Below are 19,740 nucleotides of genomic sequence, written 5' to 3' on the forward strand. Positions count from 1 at the left end.
CTTGGCACCTGAAACACCATAGTGGGTTTGAAACAAAAGCTCTCCGGATGTACAGTAACACAAATGTGGAAAAAGTCAAGGGGTGTGAATGCATACAAACTCAGAAGGACAGGCAGGGTCTCCTCAGGCTTGTGCTTGCCACCGGGTCTGCATCAGTCGATCCACCTCAACACTCAACGCTACCCCAGTTATCACTCCTTTCAGCAGTGCTCTACTCCGGAGAGCAAAGCAGGACACAGCTCTCATCCCGAGTCGCATAGCGCCCCCTCCCTCTGGGCAGCAGACACACAAAAAAATCTACTCAAGTCCACTTCTGGATACTTTGACTGAATTGACAAGAACCAACTCCTTCTTCACACATCCTGATACCACAAACGGGTCAGCCAAAAGGCATGGATCTACTTTCTCCAAGAATTGTACACCCACTGGGCTAGAGTCATCTCGGCCATTTTCCTGATCATTAGGGTGAGGCTCGGAAGCCTTCACGTCACCTGTCGGTGCAGGTTCTTCCTCTTCACTTCTGTCAGGTTCAATTTCTGAGAGTTCACTATCTGTTGACCTCTCAGGGGTTTCAGGCACGTAATTATCTCTTCTGTACTTGACTCAAAGGAGAAAGTACTGTGTTTGTATTTCGCAGATGTTGGTTTGGGTTTGAACCTCACGCTCTTCTTTCAGCCTCGCTTCATCTTGTCATGCGCCATGAATTCCATCTTCCGCATTCATCCCAGCATCTAACAAATATAATAAAATATGCAAATCTAACAACAAATATAACAAATATAAAGTCAATATCTTTATCATACATAATAACTGAGTTGCAAATGTAACGCATTGTGTTTGTGCAGAAAAATGTATATTTGAACATTGTATTAGATCTGTAGGCATACATGAACAATAAAAGTTATTCCATACACAGTGCAGATGATGCATGGTCATTTCTGTATTCAACTGGTAATTAGTGGTAAATCACTTGATTATCTTTTGATGGAATTATCGAAGACCTCTAGTCCAATCTAGTGGAAAAGGGCCTTATCAGAGGAGCAGGCCAAGACCATTAGGTCCACTATCCTAGACAGTAATGTTGCAGACAGGAAATGTCATATACTGTATATTTGTGATTTATTTACATTAATTCACTTAAGCCCCAACCTGGTCCCAATGTATTGAAAACTTTAGTAGACAGACATACAATTCCTGGACCTGGTGAATATTATTATTTTTTAAATATACTGTTTATCCCAATCATAATGTAATAATTGAAATTATATTGTTTGATAAATCGACAGTTTTGACAGGAAACAGATGCAAAGTTTTATAGTTTATTCCTCGTCTCTCTCTGAAGTCCTTGCGCCAAAAATGTTAGACGGACCAAGATTCAAAGGTCAGATAATGAAGGAAGAGGTGGTGTTTGCTCAGTTGTGTCTAGGACATTGAACTCGTCATTACATTTGGTTGGCATAGATGGTTTGTCATTGAGGTTGGACGAATTTGGAAGGGCTGGGGAAGGGTCTGTTAGAAGTTAGCAGGGCTCTTTTAAATGTTCTTAATAGTACAGTTAGGTAGGTGGAGCTAATGTAAACCGTGATTGACCACACACTCCAGCACAGTAGGTGGCAGCATGCACCTTAAAGTTTGTGGTTTAAAAGCAAGTGGTTTGAGTAAATGAGATAATGATAATGGACCTTTTTACACAGTTTCTCGACTGTGTCCAGCTTGCTAATAATCACAGAAATTCAAGCTAGACTGTTAGGGAGTAAATACTTTAAAATGACTCAATATACACTGAATAGAAATATAAACGCAACATGTAAATTGTTAGTCCCAAAATGTGTTTACATTCTGGTTAGTGAGCATTTCTCCTTTGCCAAGATAACCCATCCATCCACCTGACAGGTGTGGCATATCAAGAAGCTTTTGTCACAGAATAAGTTTTGTCATACAACACAATGCCACAGATGTCTCAAGTTTTGAGTAAGCATGCAATATGCTGACTGCAGGAATGTCCACCAGAGCTGTTGCCAGAGAATGTAATGTTCATGTATCTACCATAAGCCACCTCCAACGTAGTTTTAGAGAATTTGGCAGTATGTCCAACCGGCTTCACAACCGCAGGCTACGTGCATTTCATCGTGTGGGTGAGCGGTTTGCTAATGTCAACATTGTGAACAGAGTGCCCCATGCTGGCGGTGGGGTTATGGTATGGGCAGGCATAAGCATGATAATGCACGGGCGGCAGGTAGCATAATGGTTGGACTAGTAACCAAAAGGTTGCAAGAACGAATCCCTGAGCTGACAAGGTAAAAATATGTTGTTCTGCCCCTGAATAACCCACTGTTCCTGGGCTGTCATTGAAAAATAAAAATTTGTTCTTAACTGACTTGCTTAGTTAAATAAAGGATAAAAAATAAAAATAAATGTTGCAAGGATTTGTACATAAGCTGAAAATGTCCCATGGCCTGCATACTCACCAGACATGTCACCCATTGAGCATGTTTGGGATGCTCTAGATTGACATGTACCACAGGCACAGCATGTTCCAGTTCCCGCCAATATCCAGCAATTTTGCACAGCCATTGAAGAAAATTGTGGGACAACATTCCACAAGCCACAATCAACAGCCTGATCAACTTTATGCGAAGGAAATGTGTTGCGCTGCATGAGGCAAATGGTGGTCACACCAGATACTAACTTTTCTGATCCACGCCCCTAACTTAAAAAAAAGAAAAGTTATCTGTGACCAACAGGTGCATGCATATCTGTATTCCCAGATGTGAAATCCATAGATTAGGGCCTAATGAATTTTTTAAAATTGACTGATTTCCTTATATGAATTGTAACTCAGTAAAATCGTTGAAATAGTCGCGTTTATATTTTTGATCAGTATACTTTAAAATGACTAAAACCAACTCGAAACTGTGTAGAAAATGATAATGGCCTTTTTATACAGTTTATTGAATGTGTCCAGCTCCCTAATAATGACGGAAATTAAAGGTAGACAGGGTGTTCCAAAAACGATGGATAGAGAACTATATTTTGCAAATGTAGATGGTGAGGCACAGGAATATTACCAATTTTCAGTGCGGCCCTCCGGACCTAGCAAAATTTGTTTGACACCACAGCCACAGAAGAAGTCAATGCGCACTCGCCTGCGCGCCTCCGCGATAATATTCGCCATTTTGATTCGAAAATATGAAGGAGTTTTTCCTGCTTTGCATGCTTGAGCTGGGAAGAGGCTAGCTTATGAATTTATGTACTGTAGAATATATAAATATATATTACGCGTAATAATATTGAATATACAAGGTACAAATGTGAGGCCTGTCCGTTGCCACGTCACAAGATACAAATATCCGTGTTACCAGGTTGACAGATACTTTGCTCATACTCCTCGTCAGACTGACCCATCAAAACAAATCACGTTTGGCTAGTTCGCTAACTAACGTTAGCTATTAGCTAACGAAGGTAGGTAGCGCAACATTAGCCATACAGACGAGTGGATTGCAAACTTTGAACAAAACGGTAAGTTTCTCAGGACCATCGTTGGCTAGCTAAAGCTGGTGAGTTATTTGTGCTTGGCGACTTAAAATACATGGTTAAGCTATCAGTACCTAGTTAGCTAAAGAGGGTTAGCTAGCTTTTGCCAATTTAGCCAGCTAAAGTTGTGTTAATTTTAACGTTAGATGCTAGTTATCGGACTCCGAGAGAAACTAACGCCGACAACTAGCCCTGTAACTAACTAGCGACAAAGTTGATGATAATTTGCTCAACTCCTTGTGCTAACGCTAGCTAAATTGTATGGTAACGTTAAGTTAGCTAGCTTCCTGGATAGCTAGCGACTCAGGATTCTCTACGCCTTTAACTGTGTCGAATCCCTCTGGTTTAGCCAATCTACTTTGCTAACTGAATTAGGTAGCTATGTCCTAGCTAGCTAACGTTAATACTAGCTGACGTTAGCTGCTGTTCAGACATTCGACGTTAGCAAGACCAAAAAGAGAAGTGAAGTTCGTTCAAGATAATGTTTCGGTTGCAAGAAATGTTAACTACCAAACCATGTTACTTCCTGCATTTGTGAAGATATACTTGTTGCGGAAAATTCCACACCGTTGTAAAATTATAGTTGTCTAGAAACAAATCGACGGTCTTGGAATTTCTATCCATTGAACAAACAAACTCAACCCCGTTTCCAACTGCAGGGCAAGGGTTTGGCACTGGCAGCGTTACCTTATAAATAATCAGATGTCAAGTCTCCAAGTAGTGAATAGAAGTAGCCAGCAAGTACTACTGTAGTGACTTGAAGTAAACAGAAATGTGAGCTTCCAACACTCAGCAGTTGATGTGCATTTCTTGCCAAGGCCACCACCATATAATGTTACAGCTCTACAGAGCACTTGCCCCTGCATTGTCAGACAAGGAGGGATAGACCCTAAACCATCTTACCAATTTATTTTCAGAGAAATTATCAACACGTAAAAGTAGAATTTTGGGGGGTTGATGTATATATTTTTTCTATTATTGTTATGTTTACCTGAGACAATCCTACAAATAATAATAATATACACTTTGACAACTGTAGCAATGTATGCATGTCCATTGGAGAGTGGGGGCAGGGTAAGTATACTGTCCTCATCTAAATAATGGAAGTGGGGAGAACAGTCTGAGGTTCTTCATAGGCTTACAGACAACAAAATGGTCATGTTTGTAAAAGCAGTTATCCAAAACCAACCACATCTTGAATCCTAGGTATAAGGTGGCAACAAAAACGAGCGTCTTAAATGGGGCTCCCTGTTACTACTTTTGTTAGCAACTCATGGGGAAGCACACCTGCAGGTGCTTAGCAGTGCAGCCAACTGAGACTGATAAGCACCTAATTAGGAAATGGGAGAGCCTGGCTATGTCCCAATTATCTTCGATAGCCTCCTTTCCCTATCAACTCTCCTTCATAACCACTGATCGTAGTAGACGTAATTAGTTTCCACCATCTTGCTTTTGCCTATCTAATTAGGGGTCATGAAGGTGAAGAGCCAAGGAAAGGAAGCCGTCTAAGATTTGTGATTGCTCTGTCTATGCCACGTTCACGTGCTATCAGAAATTCCTAGTTCCGACTGGGGAAGTTTCACTTATTAAACGACCCTCCAAATCTGAATTACAAGTGGGAAACTGGAGAAATTGTTGTGGCTTTATTGACATCTACAACCTTATAAATATGGATGATGTAGCTAGATTGACCATATTCTCAATTTTAAGCAAGCTAGCAAACTATTATTATTAGCAATGTTAGCCAGCTTATCAAGATAACTAAAATCTTGTTGGTTGACGAATTGTTCCGATCAAAAAACACATGCATGAAACAGCCGTATATCCGACATCACAACTAGGAAATAGGAAGTTCCGACGAGCATGTGAACGAACGCTGCGTTACTACGCTGCCCCATAAGCCACTTGCTTTGCTTAATGACACGCTACTGTTAGGTCATAGCATCCAGGTGATTGCTCTTCAACCATTGTTCTTTTCGTCATTTACTCTATTAGCCAGTGGACTGTTTTGTTGAAGATGCCCCTGGTGACTTCTATTTTAGATGAGAAGTCAAGTTTTAGTATTTTCCTGTGTAGCGTTCACGGAGGAGCACTCTAGGGGTTATAGTTGCACTAGTGTGCTCTGTATAAATGTATGCCAGATGGACTCTCTCGCACGTGCAGGATTGTCCAAATAAGAGGAAAAAGTAGGAAACACTTTGATTTCCTTTTTCAGACCCATTATTGTGTTGTGTGGGCGGCCAGTCAGTGTTGTATTGCACAGGCCAGCACATTCGTCTTTTGTTGACTAAGCAAGTTAGTTTGACTTTGTCCCTTCTAACATGCCTGAATAATGGTCTTGATAGGCTAGTTAGTGTGTTTATCATAGCAACCATAGACAACAGATTATTCTAAACTATTCTAATTTCCTGTCTGTAGTTGTGGTTGCCTAGGCTATAGCTTATAGCTAGGTTGTTTAGTGTGAGATGCTGACGTCAAGAACAGTGAAGTAGCTAGAGCTAACCACAACCTTTTCACATTAGTGATGTATGAGTGAGGGTCCAGGAAAGGATAGTGTGCATTAGATGCTTTTACTTCTGCATATATTTTAAAGCATACAGGTAATAATATTTATTGTAGTAGCTAGGCAGCAACCCCTGCTAGTGAGCCCAGTGTTCATACATTAGACTTAAGACAAAATACTCATGAATTTGACTGTAATTGGTAGCCTATGCAAGCCTATAATCCATTTAAAAATGCTTGTCTCATTTCATAAAGCGTTTGCATAGGCTTAACAAGACCCGAAGCATGTATCTGGAATTTTGTTTAAGATTTTCCAGCCGGCATCTTAGTTGATGGCATGCCCATTTTTCTGTGTGAGCCTGTCCATTGTTGGCCAAAATACCATTCACTACTATCTTCAAGTAATTAAGTTCGCTGGAGTTCTTTTGTTATTTGTGTTCTTGACGACACAACACTAAGCGTTGCACATTTCACCGTTGTTAGGCTAAGTTGAGTTGATATATAATGTTAGTCTAGGCCTTGTTCTCTTTTTTTATAAGCCACAAGGCAAGTCAGGACAGGCTGTTGGCACATCAGTTCATTGTCTCATTCATAAAACTGAAAGCGAAGAGTTCTATAGAAGCAGGTTGACTTAGGGTTTGGCTACTCTAGGCTAAGATTTCAAAAGTCAAACCCCGCTACAGCGTTCTCACTAGCAGTCTACTAACTAGAAGGCTAGGTCATGACCCTATAACTAATGACAGCCAGACAAACGTCTTTCTCGAAAAGCTCTGTTCAGAATCCTCCTTGTAATATCGAATAAATCTGATGCAACACAGTCATCTTTAAACACCAGATGCATATAATACTGCTGCTGACTAATAATAGATGACTTTGCGATCAGATGCAAGGTCCTATGTGAATTTAATTATAATCCCCATCCCCTTGTCTCTCTCAGGTTATGGTGAGCCTTTTAGTGTGTTGTGTACTAAGGATGCCCGTGTTCTAAGAGGAGACCCATGTTGATAAATGCCAGGCCTTGCCACGCTCTCTGCTGTCTGCACAAACACAAATGCCTGCCTTTGAGGGAGGTCTGATTAAAGATACCCACATTTAATCTGCTGGTAAGCACAGTTACTGGATGTTACATCTCAAATGATATCTGTAATGAGTTTGTTGTTCATGTGTGGACCGAGTCAGTGACCGTGTTTGATGTTTTTAGATGTTCCTGCTTCATTGTTTTCATCTGTTTCTTTGTATTTCCCCTGTTACCCTCCCTACCACGCATGAACCTCAGCTCTTTTAATCTCCTCCTTTTTCTTCCTCATTAATTTGATTTATTTTCATCTCAAAGCGCTTCAAAAAACAAACAAGCAATATCATGAGTAGCCTAGCTTTAGTTAGCTATGTCAAACAATACATCATGAGTAGCCTAGCTATAGTTGGCTAGGTCAACCAGTAAGTCATCGTCATGAGTAGCCTAACTATAGTTGGCTAGTTCAAACAATAGAGTGCATGCATCCTTTAAAGATGGAGAGGAACAGTTCATGGCTTGCTCAGAGGACTGTAGTCAGGGAGATGGTGATGATCTTGTAGAGGGCTACATAACCAACAGAAATGTGCAGAAAAACTAAAGGTCTAATAAAAAAATAAAAACAATTAAAACCAATATTTAAAGGAGCTCTCTGCTTAGTCTACTACAAGGGCACCATGCCAATATTGCGTCCCTCTCTCTCTCTGATGCTTTCCTTCCTTCTCCTAGGGCTGTGCCCCCTGTCCAAGCAGCCACCATGTTCTGGAAGTTTGACCTGCACACCACGTCCCACATCGACCAGCTGCTGGACCGGGAGGACGTGACTTTGCGGGAGCTCATGGAGGAGGATGATGTCCTGCAGGAGTGCAAGGCACAGAACCGCCGGCTGCTGCTCTTCCTCTCCCAGGACCACTGCATGACAGAGCTGGTCAACCTCATCACCACAGAGCCCCCTGCTGACCTAGAGGAGAAGAGCCGCTTTAAGTGAGAGAAAAGGGTCACCCCGGGGGAAAGAGGGGATGTGTATTGAGCGGCCACATTCAGCCCATGTACAGTGGGGCAAAAAATGATTTAGTCAGCCACCAATTGTGCAAGTTCTCCCATTTAAAAAGATTAGGCCTGTAATTTTCATCATAGGTACACTTCAACTATGACAGACAAAATGAGAAAAAATATCCAGAAAATCACATTGTAGGATTTTTAATGAATTTATTTTCAAATTATGGTGGAAAATAAGTATTTGGTCACCTACAAACAAGCAAGATTTCTGGCTCTCACAGACCTGTAACTTCTTCTTTAAGATGCTCCTCTGTTTTCCACTCGTTACCTGTATTAATGGCACCTGTTTGAACTTGTGGACAGGTGTCTTTTATACTGATAACAATCTCAAACAGTCACACTCCAAACTCCACAATGGCCAAGACCAAAGAGCTGTCAAAGGACACCAGAAACAAAATTGTAGACCTGCACCAGGCTGGGAAGACTAAGGGACTCAAATCCTGCAGTGCCAGACGTGTCCAGGCCCGTCTGAAGTTTGCTAGAGAGCATTTGGATGATCCAGAAGAAGATTGGGAGAATGTCATATGGTCAGATGAAACCAAAATATAACTTTTTGTTAACTCAACTCATCGTGTTTGGAGGACAAAGAATGCTGAGTTGCATCCAAAGAACACCACACCTACTGTGAAGCATGGGGGTGAAAACATCATTCTTTGGGGCTGTTTTTCTGCAAAGGGACCAGGATGACTGATCCGTGTAAAGGAAAGAATGATTGGGGCCATGTATCGTGAGATTTTGAGTGAAAACCTCCTTCAATCAGCAAGGGCATTGAAGATGAAACGTGGCTGGGTCTTTCAGCATGACAATGATCCCAAACACACCGCCCGGGCAATGAAGGAGTGGCTTCGTAAGAATCATTTCAAGGTCCTGGAGTGGCCTAGCCAGTCTCCAGATCTCAACCCCATAGAAAATCTTTGGAGGGAGTTGAAGGTCCAGCAACAGCCCCAAAACATCACTGCTCTAGAGGAGATCTGCATGGAGGAATGGGCCAAAATACCAGCAACAGTGTGTGAAAACCTTGTGAAGACTTACAGAAAACGTTTGACCTCTGTCATTGCCAACAAAGGGTATATAACAAATTATTGAGAAACTTTTGTTATTGACCAAATACTTATTGTCCACCATAATTTGCAAATAAATTCATTAAAAATCCTTGTGATTTTCTGGATTTTTTTTCTCATTTTGTCTGTCATAGTTGAAGTGTACCTATGATAAATTACAGGCCTCTCTCATCTTTTTAAGTGGGAGAACATGCACAATTGGTGGCTGACTAAATACTTTTTTGCCCCACTGTATACTATTTCATTATTGTAAGAGAATCTGTGCTTAACAAAGAATCGTTTTAATTAAATAAATATTCAAATACACCCTATGCTTTGGCTATCACGTACTGACCTTTCCTCTAAAGACCTGTTGTACAAAATGAAAGGGGCTTCTCCGTAACGTGCTCTGACATGGCCTGGGTTCTATGCTCAGTGGATAAGTGCCAACCTAAGACCAGCGTGCATACAGTATTACGTTCTTTGTTTTCCTGTGATTCTCAATGTCAAACAAACGAAGAGATCCCTGTCTAGAGCGAAAGAGCTTGTGTCTGTGGGGTCTAGTCTTCGCCTTGTAACCCCGGGGGGGTTTATCCCATCTGCTCATCACTCCCAACATCACTGCCCTCCAACCATTTTTTTGTGGCAGCCACTCCCCAAGACCATGACTAAAACCACCAGAGAAAAGGTTCTTACCCCAGAGCCATAACTCCTTCACACTGAAAACGCATATGTTTGACATTGAGCAAGCACAACCAGTTAGATTTTAACCCATAGCCATCAGTATGGGTTCTTATCCTAGAGCTACAACACCTTCACAGTTCATACGTGCTTCTGCATATGTTTGACATTGAGCAAGCACAACCAGTTAGATTTTAACCCATAGCCATCAGTATGGGTTCTTATCCTAGAGCTACAACACCTTCACAGTTCATACGTGCTTCTGCATATGTTTGACATTGAGCAAGCACAACCAGTTAGATTTTAACCCATAGCCATCAGTATGGGTTCTTATCCTAGAGCTACAACACCTTCACAGTTCATACGTGCTTCTGCATATGATTGACATTGAGAATTGTGAAAGCACCAACAAACACAACTAGTTAGCTTTGAACCCACGACCATCAGTTTGAGGAAAGGTTCTTAGGCCAGGCCACTGACTACTTCACACAGTTGAGGTTGAGTAGAACAAACAAGTACAACCAGCTAGATTCAAACATTTTACCCAATGCTTGAGGCAATGGTCTTACCTCATACTCCCCAAAAAACAGTTCTCTTTGAATATTTGATGTTAAGAATTGTTTAAACAATAACACAGCCTGCTAGATTTGAACCCACAAATTTAGACGTGAGGCCAGGTTGTTACCTCACCCACTGTCTCCTCCAGAATGTGACATTTCTTTGAAAATGTTAAATCTAAAAGTTGGGATTCAATCCCTATATAATAGGAATTGTGGCTTTTTAAAGGCAATTTCGATTGAGCAGACATTACATTATTGCATCTTCGTGCAAGAGGTGTCACTACAGTCCCTGGTTTGAGTCCAGGCTGTATCACATCCGGCCGTGATTGGCGGTGCATAATTGGCCCAGCATCCGGGTTTGGCTGGGGTAGGCTGTCATTGTAAATAAGAATTTGTTCTTAACTGACTAAATAGATAAAAGGTTACCGTGAAAGGGATCTCTGCAAAAATGGGAACATAGCCTTTAAAAGCCACAATGCCTATAACTCGTAATTGGATTGAATCCTGAATTTAGTGGGAGCCAAGATATTTTTGAAGGCTTTTTTTAAGGTTGAAGATTGATAATTGACAGTAGAAACACTGTTTTGAACTCAACGTCATGAACTGGGAACAGAACTCCCAGTGCCATGATAGATGCCTCAATTAGTTCATGTTTTTAGGTTGCTCCTTTAATGTAACAGAAGAGTACAACAGGTTGGGTTTGAAACATGCCCAGAGATCCTATTACATTACTATTCTAATTCCTAATCGTATGCATGCCCTCGTGGACAACATCTCGCCCTCTAAAGTAGCTTACAAGACACAAAGAACACCAAATAGGCCCTGTTTCCCAAAAGCATCTTAAGGCTGAGTTAGGATAGGATGCTATGGTTCTAACGAAGAACTTAGTCTTAAGATACTTTTGGGAAACTGGGCCCTGGTCTTGATTGGGTCTGTTAACATAGCATACACAATGTGGTCTTCAGCATACTCAGTCCAATAAACATGAATTCAGAATTGACAATGAGCATTGTCAGAATATTTCCAAACATCGTAAAAGTAATATTTCAAGAATGAATACACTGTACACCTCCCTCCCACAGGTTCCCTAACATCGCCTGTGAGCTCTTGACATCAGACGTGTCCCTCATCAACGACAAGTTGGGCGGGGACACGTCACTCCTGGAGACTCTCTACCACTTCCTGGAGCAGGACCCGCCCCTCAACCCGCTACTAGCCAGCTTCTTCAGCAAGACCATCGGCAACCTCATCGCTAGGAAAACAGAACAGGTAACCTCAATGCCCAAGAAGTTATAAAGGTGGGTAAAGAAAGTGTAAGGACCTACCTGGAGCTCACCAAACGTCTCTTTTGCTCCAGGTAATCTCCTTCCTGAGGAAAAAGGATGGCTTCATCGGCCTGGTGCTGAAACACATCGACGCCTCCGCCATGATGGACCTGCTGCTTCGCCTCATCAGCTGTGTGGAGCCTGCCCCCTTGAGACAGGAGGTCCTCAATGTAAGCTGCCACTGTCTGCCAGCCGTTCCTGTTCTCATAAATGTTGTGTTCAATTATAAATATCATTTCTTATTGACTTGGGCGTCTTGTATTTCTCTTTCATTCCCTGTCATACTTTTTCTTTCCTGATCTCAGTGGCTGAGCGAAGAGAAGCTGATTCAGAGACTCACAGAGCTCATCCATACAGGCAAAGACGAGGAAGTGAGTTATAGACCGTAGTCTGATATTGCAGTATTCTCCTGGACAAGGCATGGCAGTTGATATTAACTATCTGGTCAGAAGTATGAATCCTGATTTGCATGAATCTTTATTTTTTTCCAGAGACAATCAAATGCGTCTCAGACGCTTTGTGACATCATCCGCCTTAGTCGAGACCAGGCCAATCAGATGCAGGAGAATGTTGAGACCGACCCCTTATTGGCTGTTCTAGAGTCGCAGGAGAGCGTAGCTGGGCTCCTGAAGACCATGTTTGAGGGGGAGAGGAGTGAGGCCTCCATTGTTAACGGAACTCAAGTGCTACTTACCTTACTGGAGACCAGGAGGTCCGGGTGAGTGGAACAACTGTTCTCTCTCCTCATATGTACTCTCCCTCCCTCATCTCTTTCCATTGGCTTGTCCAGAAACAACCTCATGACACTTGTCACATCTTAAAAAGACATGATAGATTTAAGCAATATGGTAATACATCCACCTTGCCTTCTGATAGGCTGTCCGGATTTATCACCACAAATGCTTAAGGCAGGGGCTAAAGGTTGTTTCTAGACGGGGACCATCTCTCCAGCTATTTTAGCATGTGAACACCCTCGTTCTCTCTCCGTCAGGTTGGAGGGGCTGATGGATCTCTATTCTCAGGGATATGAAAGGTCTTACACTGTCAACAGCAGTATTCTACATGCCATTGAGCCCCATCTAAAGGACTTCCAGCAGCTTCTCCTGAATCCCCCCAAGGTAAGGTCATACAGTACGGCCGTATGCCTGTGGCTGATGAATTTACAGTGGTCAGTGGGTACGAGAGACTCATGAAACATACAAATAATACTTTTTTTTAATGTTCTTATTTGATTATGTTGGAGGCCAACAGACTGCAGACAATTCCAACCATAATTTTATACAAACTGTTCGGGGGGTTTACCAACCATTAACACACAATTGAATCAACTTGTTCAACAGTTCTTCCTGTATACAATGACTGTTTAGTAATTGAATTGAACATGGTGTGTGTAGAAAAGTGCAATACTGACGACCGTTGGCCTTCTGGAGGAGCCGCTGGGGAACGCCCGCCTTCACGTGGCCCGGCTGGTGGCCGCCTTGCTGCAGACCAGCGCCCCCAGTGTCTGTCAGGAGCTCTGCAAGCTCACCACCATGGACCAGCTACTGGTGTGTCTGCACTGCCGGGACTCATCAACTTGTCATTATCTCTCACTCTTTCGCATTTATTCATTTGTTCACACTGGCACTTTTCTTTACCTCTCCTTTCTGTCGTTCACATTCTTGTTCTGTCACTCAGTCACCTACCATCGGTCACCACGGTTCTCTCGCTCTTTGCTCTCCACAGGACCTGTTCTTCAAGTACTCATGGAATAACTTCTTGCACTTCCAAGTGGAGCTGTGTGTGGCGTCCATCCTGAACCACTCTGTCCCAGAGGAGCGGCCCATCCCTGGCCTCCAGAACCACGAGGAGAAGCCCCCAGCAGGCCCAGAGAACCAGGGGGAGGCAGGAGGTGAAGCTGGGGAGCCAGCCAAGGCCAGTGACTCGGTGGAGGAGACCACCCTTCACAACACCCTGGTGGCACATGTAGGTGGCTTGGCAGCTCTGTCTGTCTATGTGCAGTAATAGCCGGGTGTAAAACATTTATTTGCTTATGAGCCCTTCTCTACTATGCAGAGTTTACAACAAAAAATAGTAGCATAAGAGAAATAAAATCAATGTGCAGAGGTTCAAGGTAGACTGTCTGTACATAAAGGCAGGGTAAAGTGACTAGGCATCAGAATATATGAACAGAGTAACAGCAGCAAATTGAGTGTGGGTTTTGTCAATGAAGTGTGTGTGTATATATATATATATATATATATATATATGATAGATAGATAGATAGTGTAGTGCAGGGGTATTCAACTCTTAACCTACGAAGTCTAGAGCCTGCTGGTTTTCTGTTCTACCGGATTATTCATTGCACCCACCTGGTGTCCCAGGTCTAAATCAGTCCCTGATTAGAGGGGAACAATGAAACAATACAGTGGAGATCCAGTGTTGAGTTTGAGGGGTCTAGTGAGTGTGTGTAGAGTCAGTGCAGATAGTTTGGGTACCTTTAAGACTATTTAGGGGGTAGAAGCCATCTCGGAGCTTATTGGTCCGAGAGTGTTAAACATTGTCTTCCTCAGCTCTTCCAGAAGTGTCGGTTGGTACAGAGGATCCTGGACGCCTGGGAGGAGAACGATCAAATACAGTAAGACAACATGTCAGATGCTCAAATCTGGGGAACAACAGCTTTTGCTATAGTCCAGTATTGTTTCACTACAATAGTGGTATCTAACATGATAGTAGTGTCTGTTAGAGGTCATTAACCGGTGTGTGGTTTTTTTCTCAGGGCGGAGGGTGGCGCTAGGAGAGGTAACATGGGTCACCTGACCAGGATGGCCAACATGGTGGTACAGAACCTAGAGAAAGGACCAGTCCAGTCCCAGATCAGTGACCTCATCAAAGGTATGCGTGTTTTGATGAGCTGCCAGATTAACACTTCTGTATTCAGGAAAGAATAGCAAAGAATGTTACTGTGCCTGGGTGAGTGCTTAGAACTGGTCTGTGATATTGCAGAGTTGCCAGAGGACTGCAGAGGACGCTGGGAGAGCTTTGTGGATGAGACTCTGAGAGAGACCAACAGGAGAAACACAGTGGAACTGGTATCAACCATTTAGTCACCATCTCTCTCCACACACACAGATGCTTTTTCCCTTGCTCAATCACGCAAGCATTCCCTTCTACACATTCTGTCATTTCCTCACTCTAATTCTCTGTCTGTCCTGTGTGTCCCAGGTGAGCACCCATAACCTGCACTCCTCCAGTGAAGATGATGATATGGAGAGTCCCTTCCCCAACGATCTGTCACTCCAACAGGTAGGAAGCCACATTTGTCTACCCATGAGGAAATATAATTTTGAAAGGACTAAATTCATGCCCCCCCCCCCCCCAGGCTTTCTCAGACTATCAGATCCAGCAGATGACTGCCAACTTTGTGGATCAGTTTGGGTTCAACGATGAGGAGTTCAGTGAGCATGATGAAAACATCAAGTGAGTTTACTCATCCGTTCCACAATTCCTTCTCCAATAACCAGAAATCAGCTTTGAAACAGACTGCTATGACAAAGACCTCTGGGGGCTAACAGCTGCTATTTTGTTTCCTTCCTTTCCTAAGTGCCACATTTGACCGGATTGCAGAAATAAACTTCAATCTAGATGCTGATGATAATAGTGTAAGTTGTTGTATTGTTATGTCTACCAGCTTCATTGTGTGTGTAGTGAAAGTTAAATGTGTACATGCGTTTCCCTCTCCATGTGTGTGAATACAGGCCAACGCTACTGCCTTTGAGGCCTGCTGTAAAGAGAGGATACGTCAGTTTGACGATGCTGAAGAGGAGGACGACATTTGGGAGGAGAAGGAGATTAACTATGCAACACAAGTCAAATCCAGAACAAGGTTGGTAAAAATTCAAGATGCAAAAACAAAGTAGGGGATGTTATGTCAATGTGCAGCTCTCCATCGATTTCTCATCAAACCGCTCTTCTCTTTCTCTCCCGTGTGTGTGTCAGATTTGGGGTGTCCCACACCTCAGAGAGCAGTCTGGAGAACGGGGGTCGGGAGCGGGACCGCGGGTCGGGTTCTGACGAGGACGACTCCTCCAGACAGAGTGCCTCAGCCCCAGGCAGCCTGGAGGAGAGCAAGGACAACACTCCCAGTACACCTGGCAATCAATCAGCTACTTGTAAACTATGCTTATTACCCATTTTTACTCAACCAATTATACAATCATTAATGGTCTCCACTTTGCAAAAAACATTATTGTAGACTTTTTCCTCTTACCATGTTATCATGTGAAGGTCCAAGCTGGACAGCGAGTTTCGGGGAAGCTGGGGGTAACTCGTCCTCTCCGGGTCCTGCAGGCTGGGATTCCCCAGGGGGGAGTGGAGGAGACAAACAGGAGGCAGGTTGGGCCAACTTCACAGAGTTCCAACCTTTCAGCAGGTGGGAACCAAACACTCTTCATACAGTTTTATATACATTTGATATTAGTGTCTGGGATATTGTAACTTGTCAATTTATCATGTTTTTAGTAAGCCCTTTTTAAATCACCAACATAAGATGTTTACTTCATTGTGTGACATACCTAGTGGTGTGTTGTCAGTTCTGTACCTGAAGCTTACCACCTCTCCCTGCAGCCCAGAGGTTGGCCCCAGATGTAGCTCTCCCGTAGGCAGCAGTGACGCAGACAAACAAGTCAAACTGGGTCCGAACAAGAGTGGTGAGTGTGGGATGATGGGAGGTTTCAGCCACCTGACACTTGACCTAGCTCCCCCTTGTGGAGACATTCACTATTGCATTGAGAACAAAACATGTTACACGGCTTTCATTATCGCTTTGGCTTGTGCGTTAGGTAAAGTGATTGTGTGTCCAGGTGCGAGCCCCTCTGCCGGTGGTGAGTGGCCGGTGGGTGAGGGTAGGAAGGCTCCCCTCGTAGCCTCAGATAGCAGCTCCTCCGGGGGCTCCGACAGCGAGGACGATGACAAGACTGCCGCCACCGCCACGGAAACCATCAAGAATGCTGAAGTCAAAAGGTTTGTTTAACAAGAGTTAAACTCATGCACAGTCAATGCGAAAACATTTTCTGTTGAAGTCCACTCAAGCCTTAGTACCCATGTAAATAAACATCTATATTTGAAACATAACTACCACATTGAAGTAATTATACACTGGACTTGAAATTAAATTACTGGATTCAGAGTTTGGAAATCCATGGAGCTTCCCATGAACTATGAATGTACTTTACTGGAGAGGAAGAATCACTAGCATTTATAAAAATAAATATATTTTTTAAAAAGAGTTGGAGTGGTGTAGCTACTAAAATACAGTTGAACAACGCTTCTGTTGAAGACTGACTAACAAGCAACCTAACCTTTCCTCTGCTAGTGAGGAGAACCCCATCCCTCTGGAAAAGCTGTCCCTCACAGACACTCTCAAGTCCCCCCCAAAGGCACAGCTTGCAGCAGACACACTGCCAGCCTCGGCCCCCACCTCTCAGACAGACAACAAGTAGGTGCCAGCTCATGTGTGTACAAATAATGCATGCTTGCACATAGAGATCCCAGGCAGTTTAGGGCAAAATAATATTCTAGCACCCGGGTTTCCTTTTCCAAGCCAGAGCCAAGACACATCTCGATGTTGAACAATAGCATTGCGTGCCTGTAGAAGTATTTACTGTGAACTCTAGCCTGCCAGAGAAGGAGAGGCGGTCAATGTAGGATTATGTTATCACCCTCCCCTCACTTTGTCTCCCATCTTCTCTACACCTTCTTCCCCCCTCCAGAGAGGATCCACCCCAGTGCCCAGAGATGCCAGCAGTCAACGGGCCTGTCTGAGGGGCAGACAGTCCTATACCCCAGACTGGTGTGATAGACTGTGCCATTTCCAGGGAGACCACCCCCTCCCAAATAACCTCACTGCAACCTACAGTGTTTTAATGAATCACGCTGCCATGTTATTGGACCTGGACACTGCCAATCAACACCAATAATGGGGAGAGGAGACATGTAAAAGCAACCAATCATCCCAACCAACAGGCAGAACAGTGTAGAGGAAATTGTCTTCAAAGCCTTTTCTAATGTTGCACATAAATACGTGTGGTTTTATTGTAGCAGTGATCTCTTTTAAACAACCGAAATCTGAGAGGAGTATAAAGTTTTTCTGAAGGATTTGTTCTCGTACTCTTTTCAAATGGTTGGACCTGAGTAGTAAGGAGCGGATAGCACAGGTCAACTTAACGAAATGATGCCTCAACAATAAATACCTTTCTGAAAATGTTTTCCTTGAGCTTAAAAGGCACTTATGCAGCCATTTTTACTGTACATTATAGGACAATGTTAAGTGTTCTGCCATCTTGTCTCTCTCAGATCAAGGTTAACCAAACCTGGGTTTTTTTTGTCATGGAAAAACATCTATTCTTGTACCTCACTAGTTCTGAATGTTTTAAAGTGTCCAAGGAAAAGGGTGGGTCAAGAAACAGTTCTATAGTATTAGTCTTCTGCTCATGTGCAATAATGACAATTAGCCATTTTATTTAAATCAACTTTTAGTGTTGTCAGAAGGAAGACTCATTCGGTATAGTTATATGGGCCAACTAATTTGGATATAAACTGAACAAGGTTTTGATTTGTTACTGCATGTATAACCGGTTCTCCGTTGACCTAGCTAGTGAGCTGAGACCTGATTGTATTTGACTTTGTTATTTGCTATCCCCCTTAAAATCAACCAAACATGATCTACCTATATTCAAATATCTACATTTTAAAGTAAATTTTACAAACAATCTTGAGCACTGTGTTAATGTTCTGTTATTCCTAAACACTTACAGGGCAGGAGCTGTCTTTTTGAGAGAGTCAACATTGGGTTCTGCTAAATACCTCTAGTGCAGTGGTTCCCAACCAGGGTATACTTGACTCATGACACCATAGGTCTACTGGTAAAATTCACATGGGAGGGTACTCTGGGCAGAGCTAAATTCAGGTGGTACAGCAACCGAAAAAGGTTAAGAACCACTGCAGTAGTGTACTTACTCATTTGACACTGGTTGATCACATGAATAGCAAAGTACTTAAATGCATCCTTCCCTTTGAGATTTTGCTGGATAACAACTATAGTGCTTTCACCCATCCAATCATGTATGGTTTCCTTCAGGCAGAGGAGGATGCGTTTTAGTTTCCCCCCCAACACCCTCCTTTTGGGACTGTGGCCAGAATGGAGGTGAATCAAAATACCAACTTGTTTCAATTTAAATATATAAAGTGTGAGTGTAGAACAAATAATTATGCTTTGTATTAACAGGTTAATTGTCATAGCATCAGCTTTCCTCACACTCTTGTCATTAATAGTATGTCGCCGACAGTTTTTGCCTTGGTTAAGTTTAGGGTTGAACGGTGAAATGAGTAGATTCTAACTTGTCTTTGACCTGACAGCATTTTCTTCAAAAAGTGCATGTTCTAACTTGGCGAGTCTGATATGTTTCTCCTGCCAAGTCTAACAGTGGCTTTAGGAAGGCTATATAAAGAGTTCAGAATGGTGTTCCCTGCCCATACCACTAACTACTCCCAACAGGGTGGGGCCCCTCTGGACACAACCATCCGCACATGCATAGATACAGGATTGATCATAACCCTCTATTCTTCAGACTGGTGCTCTCAACCAGGGAATGAGGTTGGTTTTACCTGGCTGGTGCTGTGTCTTTGCACTCATGTAGTGCTAAAATTGAGAGCTTCATAACTGATCCTTAATCTTGGACGAGAGAAAAAAGGACAAACCTACACCAAAACAGTGATGTTTAAACCCACAGTGTTTTAATTCTAAAAAATATATTACATGATTGACAGACCCAGCTCAGAAGGAAATTCCTATTTAGAGAGAAAAAAAACTAAATAAATAAGATTATATTGTACTGATTAACGTTGTGGATATAATCTACCCAAATCAGGAGAGATGAGTAGACTGCAGTAAATTGGGTGAGCTGGGTTTTAAGTGTGTGTTGGGGTGGGTGTGACATTTTAAAAACACCCCACCTGTGCAGCTAAATGAGATTCCATTCCAGAAAATC

The 19,740-nt window shown here is 42.8% G+C and overlaps 1 protein-coding gene across 1 annotated transcript; it reads left to right on the forward strand.

Moving 5' to 3' along the window:
* The first annotated feature begins 3,123 nt into the window (after positions 1-3,123).
* Positions 3,124-18,468, forward strand: LOC139378593 (serine/threonine-protein phosphatase 6 regulatory subunit 2-like). The gene is made up of 23 exons (XM_071120907.1): positions 3,124-3,519; positions 6,974-7,139; positions 7,778-8,032; positions 11,471-11,657; positions 11,746-11,883; positions 12,019-12,084; positions 12,205-12,431; positions 12,705-12,831; positions 13,108-13,260; positions 13,439-13,678; positions 14,266-14,330; positions 14,472-14,587; positions 14,699-14,784; positions 14,918-14,998; positions 15,075-15,172; positions 15,297-15,354; positions 15,451-15,578; positions 15,692-15,864; positions 15,980-16,124; positions 16,319-16,401; positions 16,555-16,714; positions 17,067-17,189; positions 17,464-18,468. The coding sequence occupies exons 3-23, from the start codon at positions 7,806-7,808 to the stop codon at positions 17,513-17,515; spliced, it is 2,733 nt and encodes a 910-aa protein (XP_070977008.1). The 5' UTR covers positions 3,124-3,519; positions 6,974-7,139; positions 7,778-7,805; the 3' UTR covers positions 17,516-18,468.
* The last annotated feature ends 1,272 nt before the right edge of the window (positions 18,469-19,740 follow it).

This window comes from Oncorhynchus clarkii, chromosome 21 (genome assembly GCF_045791955.1).
Source record: "Oncorhynchus clarkii lewisi isolate Uvic-CL-2024 chromosome 21, UVic_Ocla_1.0, whole genome shotgun sequence".
NCBI classification, from domain to species: Eukaryota; Metazoa; Chordata; class Actinopteri; order Salmoniformes; family Salmonidae; genus Oncorhynchus; species Oncorhynchus clarkii.

What these genes read in the sequence shown, in the direction of transcription:
- LOC139378593 (XM_071120907.1), top strand. Translation starts at nt 7,806, where the DNA reads ATGTTCTGGAAGTTTGACCTGCACACCACGTCCCACATCGACCAGCTG. An exon ending in GAGGAGAAGAGCCGCTTTAA is followed by an intron (nt 8,033 to 11,470) that starts GTGAGAGAAAAG and finishes TCCCTCCCACAG; the next exon opens with GTTCCCTAACATCGCCTGTG. An exon ending in ACAACACCCTGGTGGCACAT is followed by an intron (nt 13,679 to 14,265) that starts GTAGGTGGCTTG and finishes TGTCTTCCTCAG; the next exon opens with CTCTTCCAGAAGTGTCGGTT.